The 17,488-nt window shown below is 53.8% G+C and overlaps 7 protein-coding genes across 7 annotated transcripts; 6 read left to right on the forward strand and 1 right to left on the reverse strand.

Annotated features, from left to right (window-relative positions):
- Positions 1 to 96: 96 nt before the first annotated feature.
- BKA78DRAFT_244251 (thiamine diphosphate-binding protein) lies at positions 97 to 2,332 on the forward strand (the record flags this gene model as incomplete). Its single annotated transcript, XM_066884013.1, has 8 exons — positions 97 to 134; positions 207 to 304; positions 353 to 448; positions 497 to 642; positions 700 to 780; positions 828 to 1,612; positions 1,658 to 1,938; positions 2,064 to 2,332. 8 exons carry the CDS (start codon positions 97 to 99, stop codon positions 2,330 to 2,332), a joined length of 1,794 nt encoding a protein of 597 aa, XP_066748930.1.
- Positions 2,333 to 3,530: 1,198 nt separating this feature from the next.
- On the forward strand, positions 3,531 to 5,453 carry BKA78DRAFT_301525 (glycoside hydrolase). Its single transcript, XM_066887364.1, has 4 exons — positions 3,531 to 3,904; positions 3,951 to 4,167; positions 4,214 to 4,638; positions 4,685 to 5,453. Exons 1-4 carry the CDS (start codon positions 3,684 to 3,686, stop codon positions 5,424 to 5,426), a joined length of 1,605 nt encoding a protein of 534 aa, XP_066748931.1. The 5' UTR covers positions 3,531 to 3,683; the 3' UTR covers positions 5,427 to 5,453.
- A 2,280-nt stretch (positions 5,454 to 7,733) lies between these two features.
- On the forward strand, positions 7,734 to 10,404 carry BKA78DRAFT_290978 (uncharacterized protein; the record flags this gene model as incomplete). Its single annotated transcript, XM_066885829.1, has 3 exons — positions 7,734 to 8,108; positions 8,153 to 8,593; positions 8,638 to 10,404. The coding sequence occupies 3 exons, from the start codon at positions 7,734 to 7,736 to the stop codon at positions 10,402 to 10,404; spliced, it is 2,583 nt and encodes an 860-aa protein (XP_066748932.1).
- A 559-nt stretch (positions 10,405 to 10,963) lies between these two features.
- BKA78DRAFT_348387 (uncharacterized protein) lies at positions 10,964 to 11,592 on the forward strand (the record flags this gene model as incomplete). The annotated part of the gene is made up of 2 exons (XM_066890625.1): positions 10,964 to 11,243; positions 11,294 to 11,592. 2 exons carry the CDS (start codon positions 10,964 to 10,966, stop codon positions 11,590 to 11,592), a joined length of 579 nt encoding a protein of 192 aa, XP_066748933.1.
- Positions 11,593 to 12,119: 527 nt separating this feature from the next.
- On the forward strand, positions 12,120 to 13,191 carry BKA78DRAFT_348388 (uncharacterized protein; the record flags this gene model as incomplete). The annotated part of the gene is made up of 2 exons (XM_066890626.1): positions 12,120 to 12,169; positions 12,216 to 13,191. The coding sequence occupies 2 exons, from the start codon at positions 12,120 to 12,122 to the stop codon at positions 13,189 to 13,191; spliced, it is 1,026 nt and encodes a 341-aa protein (XP_066748934.1).
- A 66-nt stretch (positions 13,192 to 13,257) lies between these two features.
- BKA78DRAFT_301529 (putative glutaredoxin Grx1) lies at positions 13,258 to 14,079 on the reverse strand. Its single transcript, XM_066887365.1, has 3 exons — positions 13,842 to 14,079; positions 13,697 to 13,795; positions 13,258 to 13,643 (listed from the first exon to the last, which is right to left on the reverse strand). Exons 1-3 carry the CDS (start codon positions 13,891 to 13,893, stop codon positions 13,486 to 13,488), a joined length of 309 nt encoding a protein of 102 aa, XP_066748935.1. The 5' UTR covers positions 13,894 to 14,079; the 3' UTR covers positions 13,258 to 13,485.
- A 328-nt stretch (positions 14,080 to 14,407) lies between these two features.
- Positions 14,408 to 16,570, forward strand: BKA78DRAFT_228994 (LMBR1-like membrane protein-domain-containing protein; the record flags this gene model as incomplete). The annotated part of the gene is made up of 3 exons (XM_066883740.1): positions 14,408 to 14,703; positions 14,749 to 16,232; positions 16,323 to 16,570. Coding segments are annotated over 3 exons (2,028 nt in total), but the record flags the coding sequence as incomplete, so codon positions are not given.
- Between the last annotated feature and the right edge of the window lie 918 nt (positions 16,571 to 17,488).

A 17,488-nucleotide genomic window follows, 5' to 3' on the forward strand; every position in this document is an offset into this window, starting at 1 on the left:
AACCTTGTCTCCATCCGGCGCGTCTTGTCAACGACCTCAATCCTTACCTTCAATTGCCATCTGGTCTCCTCTACCGCCGATTGTTGAGCTATCACCATGTCCACAATTCCTCTGGGTCGTTATCTGTGGGAGAGGTAGGCTGACGCGCGTGCGGGCATCTTGCTGCCTGCCGACTTGCGGCTGGGACATGGGTTGACAAGATTCAGAATCCACCAAGTCGGCGTCAACACCATCATTGGTGTGCCCGGCGACTTTAACCTAGACTTTCTCGATTACATATATGATGTGGAAGGACTCCGGTTTGGTGAGTTCAGATCAGATTTGAGCTGGGATAGCCAACTGACTCTTTCAGTTGGCAGCGCCAATGAGCTCAATGGAGCGTACGCGGCGGATGGATACTCGCGCGTCAAGAGCGTCCCCGGCGTCATGGTCACGACTCACGGAGTTGGTAAGACATTGCCCCTGCCAATGCCAATTCCATTCTAATTCGTGCTAGGCGAACTCAGCGCCCTCAATGGAATTGCGGGAGCTCACTCGGAGCAAGTAAAGGTCATCCATGTTGTTGGACAGACAAACCGGGCCATGCAAGATAACCACATGCTCATTCATCACTCGATCGACAGTGAGCAGCCTGACCATTCGGTAAACGTCCTCGACAATTTGTCAAGATGGAGACTTACCGGACTTTTTCGTTTTTAGGTGTATAGCAAGATGTCCAAGCTTGCCCGCGTTGATGAGGCTCAACTATGGGATGTCAAGGAAGCTCCCGCACAGATTGACGTATGTTGACAAATGCTCTTGGTGTGCAGGACTAATCACATGTGCAGCGCGTCATCCGGACCTGCTTCCTCAAATCTCGACCCGTCTACATTTTCCTTCCGCTTGATCTCTCCGCCGAGCATGTCCCCGCAGATCTGCTCAAGAAGCCGCTTGACATTTCTCCTCCAGTAGACGCCAAAGCCCAGGATGAAGCCGTTTCTGCCGTAATTGAGGCCCTCTCTGCGGCCAAGAACCCCGCCATCTTTGTCGACATTTTGACGCAACGCCACAACGCAGTCCAGGAAACTCGTGCTTTTGTGAATAAATTGAAGGTGCCAATTTACGCATCAAACATGGCCAAGGGCGTCATCGATGACACCGATCCAAACTTTGTCGGTATCCTGAACGGAAAGTGGGCTTTTCCGGGCGTATTCGAAGCAATCTCCAAGGCCGACTTTGTTCTCGTGCTCGGAGATCTTCCAGGAGACACCAACTCGGGCTTCTTCTCCCGCGGATTTGACGAGAGCAGGACAGCCAGGATCAATGTCTTTGATGTCAATGTCAAGGGCAAAAAGTACGACGGCACCTTCATCAAGCCTCTCCTCGCAAAATTGGCCGAATCCGTTCCCGCAGGATGGAAATCACAGGCGGTGATGCCGAAGCTGCCAACCCTCGAAGAGACACCTGATCATCCTGCACACCAAGTCAAGAAATTCCCCGAGAATCAAATCACCCAACAATGGATGTGGGACAAGATTATGGGCTTTGTGCGGTCAGGGGATGTCGTGCTAGGAGAGACTGGAACCTCATTGTTTGGCATTGCAGATTCAAAATGCCCAGTTCCCAATGTTCGGTATGTTTTTCAACCAATTCCTAATGGCGGATGCTGACCATTCAGATTCCAAACCCAGACGTATTATGGTTCCATCGGATGGGCGACGCCAGCCACCCTTGGCGCAGAACTTGCCCAACAAGAAATGGCCACAGAGAAGAAGGCGCAAGGCGAGATGGACCCGAAAGCGGCGCGCGGAAGAACCATCCTCCTCACAGGAGATGGCAGTATGAACCTCACAATGCAAGAGGTTGGGACGATGATCAAGAATGGAACGCGCCCAATTATTTTTGTCTTGAACAATTCTGGATACACGATCGAGCGCGTCATCCACGGGGCACATCAAAGTAAGTCGTCTTCGTATAGGAATAAGGTTGATCGACCTGCAAGCTTTTCTCTGGCAAGCAACAGCGACAAGCGCGGGAGCAAAGTATGCTTATTGTCGGTGGATCATGACTGACACGCGTGGCAGCCTACAACGACATCAACCCAGCATCGTACCAGTACATGCTCCCATTGTTCCAGCATCCGTCGCCGTCGACTTGCTACCGACGTGTTGCATCAAAGCAGGAGCTCATGAATGCTCTTGCTGACCCCGAACTCGCGGATCCCAAGCATCTTCAGCTTGTTGAAATTGTCCTCGACAAGTTGGACTGCCCGTGGAGATTGCTCGAAATCATCAAGGCGCGACCAGGCAAGACGGAGGAGCTCAAGGCAGAGGGATTTCTCGACAAGAACTGAATAGAGGCGCAGCTGCATTGACATCATGGAGTGATTCATGATTTTTGGGCGAGGTCGGCGAGTGGCGGGAAGTAGAGTTTCCAACAAGGTTTAAGCGTATTTGAGCATTGGCATGCTTGACCAAACATCATCAGTCGCGACATCATCGCGAAAATTGGATAATTGGCATGAATTTTCAAAAGACGTCGCGAACCAATTATCGGGAATGACCAGTGTGAGGCTGTTCCGTTGCCGAGAATAGAACCAAGGTCCAAGCTGCGGAGTGCAACCAACGGATGCGCTTGGGCAGAAGCGGTTGGGGCAAGGCACAAGTCGGTCGACCTTGGGCGGCAGCGTACCGCTCCCCGGCACAAAGTCAATCCTACATGCCATGAGTACGTTTTTACAGCACAGACTCGGCCTGTTGGTGAGAGAACGGGTTCCTGAGATCCATGTTCGGTGGGCCAAGTGTGGGAGCAGCCTCGACTACCACCTGCCTAATTGGGATGGAAGCTTGGATGTCTTGCACAACCTGCCTTTCCGACTTGCTTTTGTGCGCTGCGTGCTTCTTCTCTTTGCCTCTGCAACTCCCTCTCACCGCCCCTGTGAGTCGGACATGCACGTTGCTTGGCCAGATGCCGACGAATGGTGCAACCCCCGACCGCGTCTTTTGCTGTTCTGTTACTGCTGCGCACCCGCCTCGCAGGTCTCGCATCCTGGCGTCGCGAACCATCTGCCACGAAGCGTAAACCCACTCCAGGTAGCCTGCGAACGCCTCTCCCGTCGAGCTCCCCGTGGGGAAGCTGTCAGCAAGCCACCATCAGCCCCATGATGCCTCTTGTCTCTTGATCAAAACTGCCCACATGGCTCTGCGTCGAGGCCAATGATGCAATGTTGAGCAGGGAATGATTTCCCCCGCCGCCGCCGTCCGCATGCGCAAAAGCATCCAACGTACCACACCCGGCAATGCTATGCGTGGATCGACACACAGCAGCCGCAGCAGTTCGACATGATGTAACTTGCAGAGGAGCAACGACAAAACAGCAGCATCAAGCATGGCATGGTGTGCCAGCGAGTCACTGGCGCAGGTCAGGCTCCCCCAACAGCAGGGTCACTCGCATATTAGTACATGGATGGGCTCGCTGCGGCCCGCCTCTTGTCCAGCGGCCTGCCCAGCCCATATTATTTACCCGTCCGCTGCTTGTGCTGCTTGCCGTTGGAAATAATTTGGCACTCGCCTGCCAGCTTGTTCGGTCCTCGCTCTTTTCCAGAGCAGCTCTAGCAGCAGACGCCGCTTCATAGAAGCGAGAGACGGAGCAACAACTGACATCTCCGCCCCTTTGCTCGCGCTGTCTTGCAAACGCCTTTGACCATGCATTCTTTTGCCAAGCTGTCGCTGGTGTTTGCGCCGCTGTTTGTCGGCTCTCTTTCATATCCCCAACTTGTCCCGCGGCAGAGCGACCAAAGCGCTACCAACAAGGACCGCGCCGACGCCGTCAAGGAAGCTTTCCAGTTCGCTTGGGACGGATACTACACTTACGCTTTCCCGAACGACGAGCTACACCCCATCTCAAATGGATTTGGAAACTCGAGGTTGGTATGAATTTTGAGGGTCCAAAACAGCGCTAATTAGCTCTAGAAACAATTGGGGTGCAAGCGCCGTGGATGCGCTGAGCACGGCGCTGATCATGGGCAAGACGGACGTCGTCAAGCAGATTTTGGACTTCATCCCGACGATCGACTACACGCAGACTGCCACCGAAGTCAGTTTGTTCGAGACGACCATTCGCTATCTGGGAGGCATGATTTCGTCGTATGAGCTGTTGAAGGGACCGCTCAAAAACTTGTCCAACGATGTACGAGATCGCTTCAACGTCATTTAATCGTGCTAATCCCCGCCAGACGAACGGAATTCAAGCGCTGATTGACCAATCAGTCAACCTCGCCAACGCGTTGAAGTTCGCTTTTGATACTCCGACGGGAATACCCGCGAACAACATCTACTTTACCAACCGTTCCGACGACGGGTCGCCAACGAATGGCATTGCGACAATTGGCACCCTCGTCCTTGAGTGGACGCGTCTCGCTGACTTGACCGGAATCACAGAGTACGGCACGCTCAGTCAAAGGGGCGAATCGTACCTGCTTGACCCGAAGCCGGCGTACAACGAGCCATTCCCTGGGCTGATTGGAACTTATGTGGGGATTGAGAATGCTAGCTTTGTCGATGCCAGCGGCGGCTGGATTGGAGGCGACGACTCGTTTTACGAGTACCTGATCAAGATGTGGGTCTACGACCCGAACCGCTTCCAGCTGTACAAGGATCGGTAAGTCTGTCCCTCTCCGGCTATCGTTGGATGCTAATGAGATCAGTTGGGTCGCGGCCGTCGATTCATCCATCAAGTACCTTGCCTCAAACCCAAGCAGCCGTCCAGACCTGACCTACCTCGCGGCGTACGACAACACAACAATCCTCAAGGTATCGGAGCATCTGGCGTGCTTCAACGGAGGAAACTTCATCCTCGGAGGCAACGTGCTCGGACGCGACGAATACGTCGACTTTGGGCTCAAGCTGGTCGACGGCTGCCGCAACACGTATGCCAGCACGCGCACCGGCATCGGCCCCGAAATCTTCTCGTGGAACACGACGACGCTGCCTGCAAACCAATCCGCCTTTTACAGCCAAAACGGCTTCTGGCTGCAAAACCCCACCTATGACTTGCGCCCCGAGGTCATGGAGTCGTACTACTACGCCTACCGCCAGACAAAGGATCCCAAGTATCAGGAGTGGGCGTGGGAGGCGTTCCGCGCCGTCAACGCGTCGGCGCGCCGCGGTAGCGGCTTCACCTCGATCAAGAACGTGAATGTGGCGGGCGGCGGCGCTGCTGGCGACAACCAGGAGAGCTTCTTCTTTGCTGAGCTCATGAAGTATGCGTACCTCATATTTGCCGAGGACGCCGAGTACCAGGTCTTTGGCGGCGCGGGTGGCGCGAACGAGTGGGTCTTCAACACTGAGGCGCACCCCGTCCGGATTGCAAGCGCGGGCTCGTCGAGGCGGAATGCGCATAGGAGCGTGGACGGTGATGGCGGTTTGCAGCCCGAGTTGCTGGTCTAGAGCGTAGACTAGACAGATTGTACAGCCGTACCAATGCTTTGAGATTGAAATGTTTTTCTTGGGCAGACTGAGTGAGTGCCGCGTGCTGTGCGTCGTGCTGCTTTTCTGGTCATGCTTGCTTTTGCACATGTCGCCGTTTGATTATCGGTAGCGGGTGACTGCAGTAGCTGACCTTGTTCCTTGCTCGTTCACCAGCCAAGGTGATGGTCGGGCAGGCGGGCGTCTGCAGTGACCCGCTCTCCTTCCCTGTCACAGGAACCGGCCAATGGTGTGGCACTCGAAGCTGCGGAGGAGATTTGCATGTGCCCACTCAGCTCAGGGGCAGTAGCACAGGTGGCCGCGAGGGTGATGTCGACTCCAAGGTGCAATAGGGGTGCTCGAATGCTCCTTGTAGATATCGTTCTACAAATTGTAATGTCCAAGTCTTTTAGCTGAAAGTCTTTAAACGCTCCTAGTGTGCCGGCCCCGCAGTTCGCTCACGTTTTAACAGAGCGGCCGTGGAGGGGATACAGGATGACTATCTGCTGGAGAGGTGTGAGTGAGTCCGTCGTTGATGGGAAAACATTCGAATTTCTGGAGGGAAAGACATGAGTGTTCGGACGCGCTAACTGAAAGTGTTTGCTGCGAGAAACAGTTGGGTCGTCGTGCATGAATTTTTGCAAAGATGAAGCGTCTCATGGCGGGATTATGGTGGTGATCAATCGATATTGCTGATGTGTCGAAAGCTTTCGACGGTATTGGAAGAGTAATGCTCTTTGAACGAGCTCGAAGCAACCTGCTGCGTCTTGAGCGTGACCCAGCTGTTCTCTATCTTGCGATCATGGCCAGCCATGACGTAGCTCGAGTCTACCGCCAGCAGGGAGTCCACACATCGCATCCGCATCATCATCAGAGATGACAGCAACCAGCCCCCCTTCCACATGCACACCCCAAGGATACAAGGCTGAGACGATACACTGCACCCAGGCAGGAGATCACCCGCCGCGCATCTCCTATCCGGACCAATTCAGCCAATCCAGGCCAAGTCAGGAAAGTAGGTCGCGGACCGCCTCCCGCTTTCCGTGGGCCCGATCGTGCTGCATCCCTCCAGATCTCCATCTCCACATTTGGCGGCCGCCCCTGGCTACACCATTTGCGGTAAGATGAGCATATCTTTCGAAATGGCGCCACACAAGATCGTCAGATCGACTTGACAAAAAGTAGTGCTCTAGCCTGAAAGGGCAGAGCTGAGGATGTGGTCGAAAAAAGGGGAGGGGGTCATAGGACGTTGATGGTGCGGCGGGCTGAACGAGGAAGAGCAACTGTCGCGATGGTGGTGATGGTCATTGCTGTAAATGTAGAGAATGATGTCGCACTTGGCGGCCACGTTTGCCGAGCGGTGTTGAAACACTCGTGGGTCGCTGGAGCTACACGGCCACGTGGGTGTGGTATGATGTCCAAAGAAACAGAGAGCGGGAAGATGGAAACGCAATGGCTGGCTGGGCGCGTTTGCGATGGATTTCAGCTGTATCGTGGTCGGCTTGGTAGAGCTGTGAAATGGTTGGAGTTCAATTCTCCAGCGTTCACCATTCTCTTTTGGGAGTGCAAAATGGTAGTGAAAGGTTTGTAGTTGCTAAATGCGTTCGAATGTCGTCAGTGCCATGACCAAGTGCAGTGCGATTAAGCATTTTTGATTGCCAAAGGCGACCAGTAGCCTGAAATCGAGTCGTTGACGGCGGGGCCGAGGCGACAGCAACGAGTTTGAGTTCCTCAGGTATCAGGGGAAGCTTCTGATTCAGCGCTGCTTGGCGCAGTACTGTCGCCGATGATGCTGCAACCATGGAGTTCTGTCGACCTTTGCGATGATAAGTTGGACGCACAAGTGAACTCGAGCTCTATTCGACCTGGTCAAACAGCAAGAGCACAGCGCTCTTGTGTTGCCCGGGTTTTCGTCTGTTCAAACTCTCATAGAGTGCAAAGTGCTCCTAAACAGGCATAACGGCAACGGACCGGCATCTGCTTGCTCGACACGAGCCCAAGCGAAACAGCAACCACCAATGACCAGGTAGCATTTCTGGTGGCTTGAAGAGCTGCGCGGACGGAGGCTCGAAGCTGTGACGTTCGCACAGGACTCGATTCAGGTATAACCTTCGCTGTCCGCCATCTCCGCCACGTTCCGCCTAAACGGTATAGGAGTTGGCTTGAATAAGAAATGGACGACCGCACCACCACCCGTGCGGACTAGCGATTTGCGACGATCCGCCCGCCTGCTGCGAATTCGACTCACTCCTGGCGTTCTTGTGCTCCATCTCTCCTCCCAATGGAAACATGAACGAGTCCCTATTGTCGCCGGAGGATCCTGGCTCTCCGGTCAAGCACAACCACCCGCCTTTTCGCGCCAAGCTTCGAGCAGTCCTATCTTTGATCGGCCATGCGTTCAATCCAGCAGTCACGATTTTTTTGGTCGCAAGTCTTCTCAGCCGTTCGTTGCGAGAAGGAGTCTCGGAGATTACGGCCGAAATCTTTTGTTTTGTCCTGTTGTTCATTGCGAACGAATTGTTTGGGTCGAAGCAGGAGTCGATTGTGAAGAGGGAAGGAAAAGAGACGCGTGATGACAATGAGTCATACGAGACGGCACTCATATCCCTTGGAATCTTTACCACTGCCGTGTGTCGGTACTTGGTTGATGTTGGTTGGATCACTGTATGTATAGTCCCGAGATATGAGAAAAGATGCTGATGATACAGCCTGCGTTGACCCCGTTCTTGCTGGCCGTCCGAGTGTCGCCAAGAACTCTCCCCTCGAGCAAGAACGAGGCGCATTCAAATAGCAACAGAATGTTCCGCTTCACGTGGCTGCCCACAGCCGTGGCAGTGGTATCGGTCTGGATTCTTCACCCCGAGCTTACCATGAGTGTGACTGTGGTCTCATTTGTGGCCTTTTTGGCTCAACTCTCGGTCTTTGTATCTCTTGTTCAACTCTCCGAGGATGGCGTGGATGCTTCGAATCCGCCCCGCGTCTCCAAAGTTATTCGCAACGTTTCGGCGCAGACTTGTGGTTTGCTTCTGTTTACATTAATCTTCATGGCCTCTTTTGGGCTGTATCAATCTTCGGAAAAGCCAGACTTTTTGGAAACGGCACAGCTTGGACTGTTTAAACTGGCACAAGTGATTAGTGCCTGTCACTTGGTAAGTTTGATACTCGACATGATGGGATTGTACTCACGAATCAGGCACTCTCTCACACACCATGGGAAGTCGTCACGACCGGGTACACCTTTGCGTATGCATCTTCCAATCTCTCCGACTTTGCTCCCTTTGAATCGATTCTTCGAACGACCGTTTCTCTTACCGCTCTGACTGAGACTGCCTCCTTGGTCCCCAAAACCCTCCAGCGACGCGTGACTGTTCTTCTCTTTGCGTTGGTTCCACTGTACGGGATTTTCGCCAGAGGCCGCGAGGAACTCACTAGCTCCATCGGTGGTGGGAGCCGAGCTCATCACCCAATCACGGTCCTGGCGCACACGGCCTTGGGCGAGTTTGAGACGATGCTTTCGCGGCAATCTAGAACAGCTGAAGAAGCCGTGACCGAGTACAAGCGCCGGTACAATAGAAAACCACCGCCAGGGTTCGAGGATTGGTTCGAATACGCCAAATTCAAAAAGTCCTACATCATTGACGATTTTGACGACCTGACCAAAAGCTTCGAGCCATATTGGGAAATCAAGCCGGCCGTCATGCGCTGGAATCTTTTGAAGTCGAGCGACGCGCCGTGGACAGGCTATGCCCAGTCGCAATTTGGAAACATCTCGACGGGCTCTCAGGACTGGGTGACCCACGGCATGGCGCTTTTGTTCCAGCACATCGCCGCTGAATTGCCAGAATTTGGTGTCATCATCAATAGACTCGATGAACCGCGTATGTTATTGCCCAAGAAGAAGTCCGGTTTCAAATCCGTTCTCGATCTGGACAAGATCAACAAAGTGGTGAGCCGAATCGACTGGTTCAATGGCACTGAGGGCAACGAAATGTTTGATTTTGTCACCAAGTATTGCCATGGTCATCCGTCATGGAAGAGCCCGCGCAGGCGAGTCAAAGATTTTGGCATCCCATTCGTCCAAGATTTGGCCTGGACAAAAGACATGTGCGCGCATCCAGAGTACAAAGATATGCACGGCTTCCTGAACGGACCGAACAGCGTACTCATCTCTGAAGATGCGTTTCCCATCATGTCGCAGTCGAAAACCTCCGTCTTTGACGATCTCCTTGTGCCGCCTGTGTCGTACCGAATTTATGCGAGCAATGGCAAGTACAAGGGAGAATTGGATCCAGCATGGAATGAGAAATCGCCGACCATTTACTGGGCGGGATCCACGACTGGGAGCCACGCGCGCAACCGGACAGACTGGATGAACTCGCACCGCCAGCGCTTCATCACAAAGACAAGACAGCTGCAGAAGAAGCCGCAGACCTTTTTGACGGAAAAGAGACCGGGAGTCTGGCAAAAGTACACCAGCGTCGACATTTTGGCCAGGCTCTATGACACTCGGTTTACCGCAATCATCCAGTGCGAACTAGAAGCTTGCGAAGCCGAAAGATCATTTTTCGATTTCAGTGAAGGAATGGCCGAGCACGAGGAAAGCTACCGACACCGTTTTGTGTTTGACCTCGATGGAAACACGCATTCGGGGCGATTCTACACGCTGCTCGAGTCGCGCAGTGCGGTGTTGAAACAGACGATTTTCCAAGAGTGGCATGACGAGCGATTATATCCATGGGTCCATTACATCCCTATTAGCTTGGGAATGGAAGAGTTGCCGGAGGTGATGCGATTCCTCGCGCTTACGGAAGAGGGCGACCAAATAGCGCAAAGAATTGCCTTGAATTCGGCCGAGTGGAGAAGAATGGCGCTGAGGGCGGATGATGAGCTGGTTTACATGTACCGACTGATGCTTGAGTACATTCGGGTGTTGAGAGATGACCGAGATGAGGTATCATGAGGCGTGGGATTTTCTTTTCCAGGCTCTTCCACAGGAAGTTGTGACCAGCTGATAGATTCAGCGTTCAGTTCTCGAGTCGGTTGATGGCGACGGCATAGATTGTCAATTCAATCTGACAAACGAAGAAAGATGCATTTCATGAATTCGGTGGAAAAGATGAAGACGTCGTCACTGTTCGGTTGACATGCTTGTGTGGGGCGGTTGATGCTCGGCTTTGCTTGACATGCGGAGATCGTTCTGTCCCCCGGCCTCTCCCCATCATCTTCCCACTGTCTGTGAAATGCCGTCAGAGCTCAAACCGACAATGCTCATGATGCGTGTCCTGGGATGGCCTGCTGCGGGGAGCCAGGCACCATCCCTTTCGCGTGTGGGGAGAGAAAGCCATGGAAGCTCCCAGCTCCAGCTGCCTCCACACCTCATAGCGACGTCACTGCCAATCGACAGCTCCTACAAGTTCCATTTCCCAACCAACTAAATCAAGCAGGTTCACCAGCTCTCAAACATCAATCTCACTCGATACCCCTACTCGCCTTCGCGCAACACAATTGAAATTGTCACCATGTCATCGGAATCCCTCGCAGCCCTGCGCAAACATGCAGGCGACGAACTTGCGGAACTCGCTGAGCAACACATGAAGCACGACCTCAACGAGAACGACCGGGAAGTTCTCAAAGGTGCAGCCAGGAAATTTGGTTTCCACACTACATTGGGTTCTCTCATCGGACTGGGCGTTGGCCTCTTCCTAGCCATCCGGGTTCGGAATGCAAGAACAGCAACGCTGAACGCTCTCCGTACGGTAGAGAAGCCAACACATGTCCAGTTTGCTGACGGACGTCTTGGTAAGTGTTCAATGATGAATGCGGTGGGACCGTTGTTGACATCCTCTCAGAACCGCTCCCCGACATCAACTCGATGCTCAAACCTTCGGCATTAGGCGACACCGCAACCATTCTACTATTTTCGGCCGGCGGTCTCTTCTTGGGAGGTGAGCTCGGAATGCTCACTGGCACTGCTTCCGCAAGACGAACAATTTCGCAAGACCCCGAGTCGATGAAGCGCATCACGTCTGCCTTCCGAAGATTCAGAGCCGATGCGTTGAGAAAGGAAGCCAAATGGCTGGACAGTGAGGACTCGGCCAGCACTGATATACTGAGCAAGGCCAAAGACTTGGTGAATTTCAAGGACTGATGGCTTTCAGCCTGGTAGGTCGTGGCGGGTTTCCATTATTTTGATTTGGGCCAAGGTTTGCTGGTGTTCGGGAAGTCTTTTCTTCTTTTGCCTCCTCATGCTCAAAGTTTCCTTTTGTCTCCATAATCGAATCAAGGGACTTCTTCATCAGCGATACGAATCTGCATCTCTGAATAAACGAACATGAATGCCACACCGGGCGATTGGATCGGGAATTTATCGGGTATTCAGCGGGGATTTGGACTACCGGCGTATGACCGATTATCAACCGTCGGCCTGTCGCACGTCACAGCGCTATCTGGGATGTCGGCAAGACGACCTCTTCACCAACCATGGCATGCTATCTGGCAGGGAATCGTGAAACGTTACCTCTGGTCCACGCGGACGCGAATCAAAACCGACAATGTTGTAGATCGGCAGAATGTTGAGCTCCACTCTTGGAATGGAGGAGGCGGCCTTGAGCCCGCTCTATATACACCAACCAGGCCACCTCTAGTAGCAGTCTCTTCTCATCAACTTTTGCCGTCATGACTACCTTGACAGAGACAGCTACCAGTACTGGCCAGTCAGATGTGGCGTGAGTATTTCAACTCTCATCATTACTTCAATGCTGACAGTGTCAGGACTGTCAAGGCCACTTTTGGCGACTGGCGCGACGACCTGGATCGCAATGGCTACGCCATCATCAAAGGCGCCATCCCACTGGACCGCGCAGTAGACTATCAAAAGCAAGCATTTGACTGGCTGTCAAGCTTCAGTTCGGACTTTTCATTTGAAGACCGGAGCACTTGGACAGCCGCAAACCTGCCGGTTCAGAACAAGATCAACACCTTTACTGCCTACAGCGTGTGCCACGAAAAGTTCATGTGGGATGCACGTCTCGAGCCTGCGGTCGTTGACGCCTTTGCCACGCTCTGGGGCACATCGGACTTGATTGTGTCTTTTGATGCGCCCAACATTACGCTGCCAAACCGTCCTGATAAACCCAAGGTCGGCGCATGGCCACACGTCGACCAGTCGCCTTTTCGCCGCGGCCGAGTGTGCGTCCAAGGAGTCATCAACCTTTCACACTCGGGCCCAGAAGACGGCGGACTCATGGTGTATCCGGGAAGCCACAACCTGACGGAAGAATTCTTCGACACGCAGACGTCAAAGTCGGACTGGACGCGGAACGACATTTACCTCTTCAGTAAAGACGAGTTGGCCTGGTTCGAGTCGAAAGGCGCCAAACCGCACAAAATCTGCGCCGAGCCAGGCGACCTTTTGGTCTGGGACAGCCGTACTGTGCATTACGGCGCTGAGCCTGGCCCTGAATCCAACACCATCCGCACCGTCATCTACGCCAGCTATGCGCCGGCGGCGTGGGCGAGTGAGGAGACGTTGCGCGAAAAGGCAAAGATTTGGCGTCATTGGGGTGGCACGACGCACTGGCCTCACGACAATGTCGTGTTTAGGGACACAAGGGCCCGTCTTGCGGATGGCTCGTTGGACCCGCGGAATAGGAGTCAGCCGAGGGTCATGCCGGATATAAGTGACCGGCTGTTGAAGTTGGCGGGGGCTCGGAGGTATGATGGGACTGAGGTAGAGCCCGCAGAGTAGCTGGTTGGAGCTTTTCGGTTTAGCTGTCTTCCGGAATCCGAATCGATGTGACGTGCGCAATATATTCGCATTGCAATCTGTGCTCAAGATGGTCTCGAATGTGCTTATACATGTTCACCAGTCTAGAACCTTGGAGTTGCCATGGTCGTGGCCTCGCCGTACACCAGATCATGAAGCCAATTCCTACGGCCATTTCACAATCGAGCAACACTTTATTCATGGTATCTGATAATCCATCGCTCTACCAACTCTACCAATTCATACAGCTCCAACATTATACACGGGACGGACCATTTAGAGGGCCTTGGCCGCCTTGAGCAGCTCGGGGAGCTGCGACTTCTTGGCCTGCAGGTCACTGTTGCCACCAATGTGCTTCTTGTCGATGAAGATGTTGGGGACGGAGCGCTGGCCGGTCATTTCCTCGAGAGCATCCTGGATGGCAGCGCCGTCGTCTGTATAATTGATTAGATTTGACAGCGGCCAATTTGTAATGGTGAGTACGTACCGACTTGGTCCAGCTCAATGGCGTAGAACTTTGCGCCCAGCTCAGAGAGGGTGCTCTTGGTTGCGCGGCAGTAGGGGCAGTACGACTTGCTGAAGACGGCTGTGGAGTGTTAGCAGCGTTTCAAGACGTCGGACAATCAACTCACCAACAGCGTTCTCGTCGATGATGGTCTGGGCCTTGGTCTTTGCGGCGCTCATGGTGGCAGGACTGGTAGCGCGAGTGAAGAAGCTTCGTAGAAACTGAATGGTGGGCAATGTAGGTGGCTCTTCGCAAACTGAGACGAAGAGCTCTTTGGCAGCGGCGGGGTTTTATATATGACGATGAGGTGTCCGGGCGGAAGAGGGGTCAAGGCGGGCGTTCTGGGGGTCGGTTGGTAGGGCTGGTCGCAGTTGATTATGCAAGCCTCGGTGGTCGAACAGATGGACCTTTGATGACGCAACCCCACGTCCGATCTTGGCATAGCGTCCGCTCACCTCAAGCCCTGGTCCAACCGTTGCTGTTTGCGACGCACATCTGAACAACTTTCGCCTCTGCCCGGAACTCCTGGAACGAAGAAGAAGACTGCCACTCATCTCGACGCCGCCTTGCTACACGAAGCGATGCCTGCGCAACCGTTGCGCTAGATCCGTCCTCGATTTCCTTCGCCTCCCTTCCACGTCATCTGCTACCACAATGGCGAGCTCGATTCCAATCACTATAACCTCTCAGAGGAGCTCCTCGGCCGGCAGTAATGCCTTCTTTGGAGTTTCGCTGTCCATCATCTGTCTACTCGTCCTACTGCTCCTCCGCTACTACCTCCCGCTCCGCAAGACTCCCGCATACCTGCTCGTCCCTGTTTTCCTGGCCCTGGCGCTGCCCGCAAGCATTATTCTGCTGGTTCCGATAGACTTGGGAAGCGTGAGGGGAGTGAATGGAGAGGATGAGGGTGGAAGAGGCGTCTGGCTGCCTGAGAGGGCTCTGTTGGTTTGCTGGAGAATTGGATACTGGCTGACATTTGCCTTGACATGGTATGTTGAAAGAGAGGCTTGGGTATGCTGAGGCTAATTTATCAGGGCAATTCTTCCTCTTCTCGGCGACTATAGCGATGCCGGATACCTCTCCCCCAGGTCCCGCTTCATCTACTCGCTCCGTTCAAATGGCCAGTACTGGGCCATTATCCTCGGGTCCAGCATTTTGATTGCCATTTATTTCTTCTCCTCCCGAGGATTCCACTTTACAACGTTCAAGAGTTTGGTCATGGCTTTGGCGTATGCATGGGGTCTCATCCTGGCCATTTATCTCATGGGCCACGGTCTCGTCTCCTTCCCGAGACGCTTGTGGAGGACCGCCAGCATAGCCGAGAGACTGAAGAGAATCCAAGCTCATGCGCCCAAGGTTCATGAGAAGCTGGAAGACGCCACTGAGAAACTGGCAGATTACGAGCAGCAAGTCATGCAGCTGAGGAACAAGAGAAACTCGATTCCAAAAGAGTTTCAAGAATGGATAGAGGAGCTGGTGGACAGCGCGTCGCTGCTCGAGGCTCAGCCCTCGCTCCGTACAGGCACCCGCACCAATATCCCAGCAGTCATTACCGAAAAGTTTCTGGCAGACTTGACTCGACGCCTCAAGCGCGCTCGTCATGCCAAGCTCCGTTTTGAAGATGAGTGGGCTCGACTCGTGTCTGAGGCCGTCTTTACGCAAGCCATTCTGGATGCATCGACAAACAAGAAGCTCGAAACAACTGCCGGTACAGCCTTTCATCGTGCCAACTTTTGGAGCCGCCTCGGCCGTCGCGTCCTCACTCCACGCCTGAGATATCATTTGCACGCCCACATCATCCCCGCCTTTTACTACACTTCAGCCGCCTTTTTCGCCCTCGCCTCGGCCGCCGTGGTCTGGTCTGAAGTAACAAAGTCACTGTCAACCAAGGTCAACATCATCAGCCGGACCATTGTCCACCATCCGTCCTCGACCAATGGCAAGATTGGCTTTGCTGGACAGTGCATCGCCGCTGCTTGGCTGTGCTACATGGTCCTCTCGGCTCTCTACTCCATCACAGAGGTCAAAATTTGGGGCAACCGCGCTTTGGTCCGCCGCCAAACATATGCCGAGAGTGCGTGCTGGTACGCATGTCAAGTGGCCAAGCTCACCGTACCCCTGGCATACAACTTTGTCACCTTTTTCGACCAGGATATCGCCAAGGGGACTGTCTTTTACACGTTCCTCGGCTCTCTCATCAACTTGACCCCGCTCGGTGCCGGCTTTTCTCGCTTCTTCCCCATGCTCATCTTGATTCCCGTCGCCGCAGCGCTGTTTGGCCTCTACAGCAAAGCCAAACGCATCATTGGTCTCGGGGAGTACATGGAGATTGGCGACGATGAAGATGATGACGCCGACAATGCCTTTTCCGGCTGGCGTGAAGGCCGCTCCCTCATCGACCGCGAGCTTCATGGCAACGGGCTGCTGCCAGCTTCCACGCTGGGCGTGGGACTGCGCTCACCCCGCAACGGCTCCCTGAACTCGTCGCCTTCTGAGACGCCATCTCGCGCCCTGTCTCGTTCACCTGTGAACCACACCGCAGGCGCATCGACGACCCCATCCTCAGCTTCGCCAGTGCCGTGGCAGTCTCGCTCGTCGTTGACTCCAGCGGCCGCGGCGCGCCCCTCGGCACCGACGACTCGACCAGCAGAGCGCCGCGCCGCGCCACCGCCGTCTCGCTACAATGATGACGAGGAGGAAGAGTCAAACTGGTTCGGCGACTTTACGCACCGCGTCAAAAACACCATCGACTCGGCCGACATTAGCGTGCCCAAGTGGATGAAGATTGATGGAGATGATGATGGCGAGAACCCTCTGACGCGGCTTTTTGGCGGAAATAGGAGCGCCGGTGGTGGTGGTGGAGCTTCGGGAGCGCGAGGCGGTGTTAGACTGCTGTAAGAGTATTTGCTTGGTTGGATTGCGTGCATGGCGTGTGGATTTGATTGTGGGTTGGAATCATTGCGGGCATTGTAGGTTAATTATCGCGATGGGACAATTGGGTAGCCATAGGCGTTTTGTGGATGGGTAGGATATCTGCTAGTATTGATTGATGCTTATTTACGTCTCAGGTGCGGCAAGGTCGTGCATGTGGGGAGCGTTCAAGATCCGTGGAGGCCGTTGCCGAAGCAGTTGTGAATGAGGGCGTCAACAATTGCAAAGAAAAGGGGGTTCACCGGGAGCAATCAGGAGCGTGCAACAGGAAAGTTCACTCATGGAAAGAACCGTATCGTCTCCACACCAACACAACGGGTCTCGAAAGAAATGGCAACTCTAAGGCGGTGTGGGGTGCTTTGATGCTCCCCGTAGCTGTCGTCTCACGGGCTCAATCTTCCAAGTCTTTGGGGGCAAGGTGTTTGATCACTCCATGTAAACACATGTCGACTTCAAAATTTCGGCACAAGAAGTAAACTTGCCAAATGACCAAGTCCGAGAACACAACTACAAGGAGCATTCAAGCAGCCCGCACCATCTTTGAGTCGCCAACTCTATTGAGGCCCACTTTCAACTGCCGGACAAGGTAGATGCACATGAACCATGGTTCAGTGTGCAAAATTTACTAGCGGGGTAAATGACACAAAATCGAACAGTGTCTATCTTCTGGGGAAATCTCTGTGCGTATGAATGACCCATGACCATCTACTTTTCTAATTAAGATTTTGTCAAAGTCCGGTGCGGAATTTTAACCATGTCCAGCACGCGCCGCGGCTGATCACTCCCTAGACGTCAATATCACTGCTCAAGATCATGACTAAGTCCCACGCGCACTGCAGCTGA

Source organism: Phyllosticta capitalensis (genome assembly GCF_038381095.1).
Source record: "Phyllosticta capitalensis strain CBS 128856 chromosome Unknown BKA78scaffold_1, whole genome shotgun sequence".
In the NCBI taxonomy this organism is placed as follows: Eukaryota; Fungi; Ascomycota; class Dothideomycetes; order Botryosphaeriales; family Phyllostictaceae; genus Phyllosticta; species Phyllosticta capitalensis.

Excerpts from the sequence above, each read along its gene's own strand:
- BKA78DRAFT_301529 (XM_066887365.1), bottom strand. The coding sequence starts at position 13,893 with ATGAGCGCCGCAAAGACCAAGGCCCAGACCATCATCGACGAGAACGCT. Across the intron at positions 13,796-13,841 it reads CATCGACGAGAACGCTGTTG|CCGTCTTCAGCAAGTCGTAC; the intron begins GTGAGTTGATTG and ends AACACTCCACAG. Across the intron at positions 13,644-13,696 it reads CATTGAGCTGGACCAAGTCG|ACGACGGCGCTGCCATCCAG; the intron begins GTACGTACTCAC and ends TCAATTATACAG.
- BKA78DRAFT_301525 (XM_066887364.1), top strand. The coding sequence starts at position 3,684 with ATGCATTCTTTTGCCAAGCTGTCGCTGGTGTTTGCGCCGCTGTTTGTC. Across the intron at positions 4,168-4,213 it reads TCAAAAACTTGTCCAACGAT|ACGAACGGAATTCAAGCGCT; the intron begins GTACGAGATCGC and ends AATCCCCGCCAG. Across the intron at positions 4,639-4,684 it reads TTCCAGCTGTACAAGGATCG|TTGGGTCGCGGCCGTCGATT; the intron begins GTAAGTCTGTCC and ends TAATGAGATCAG.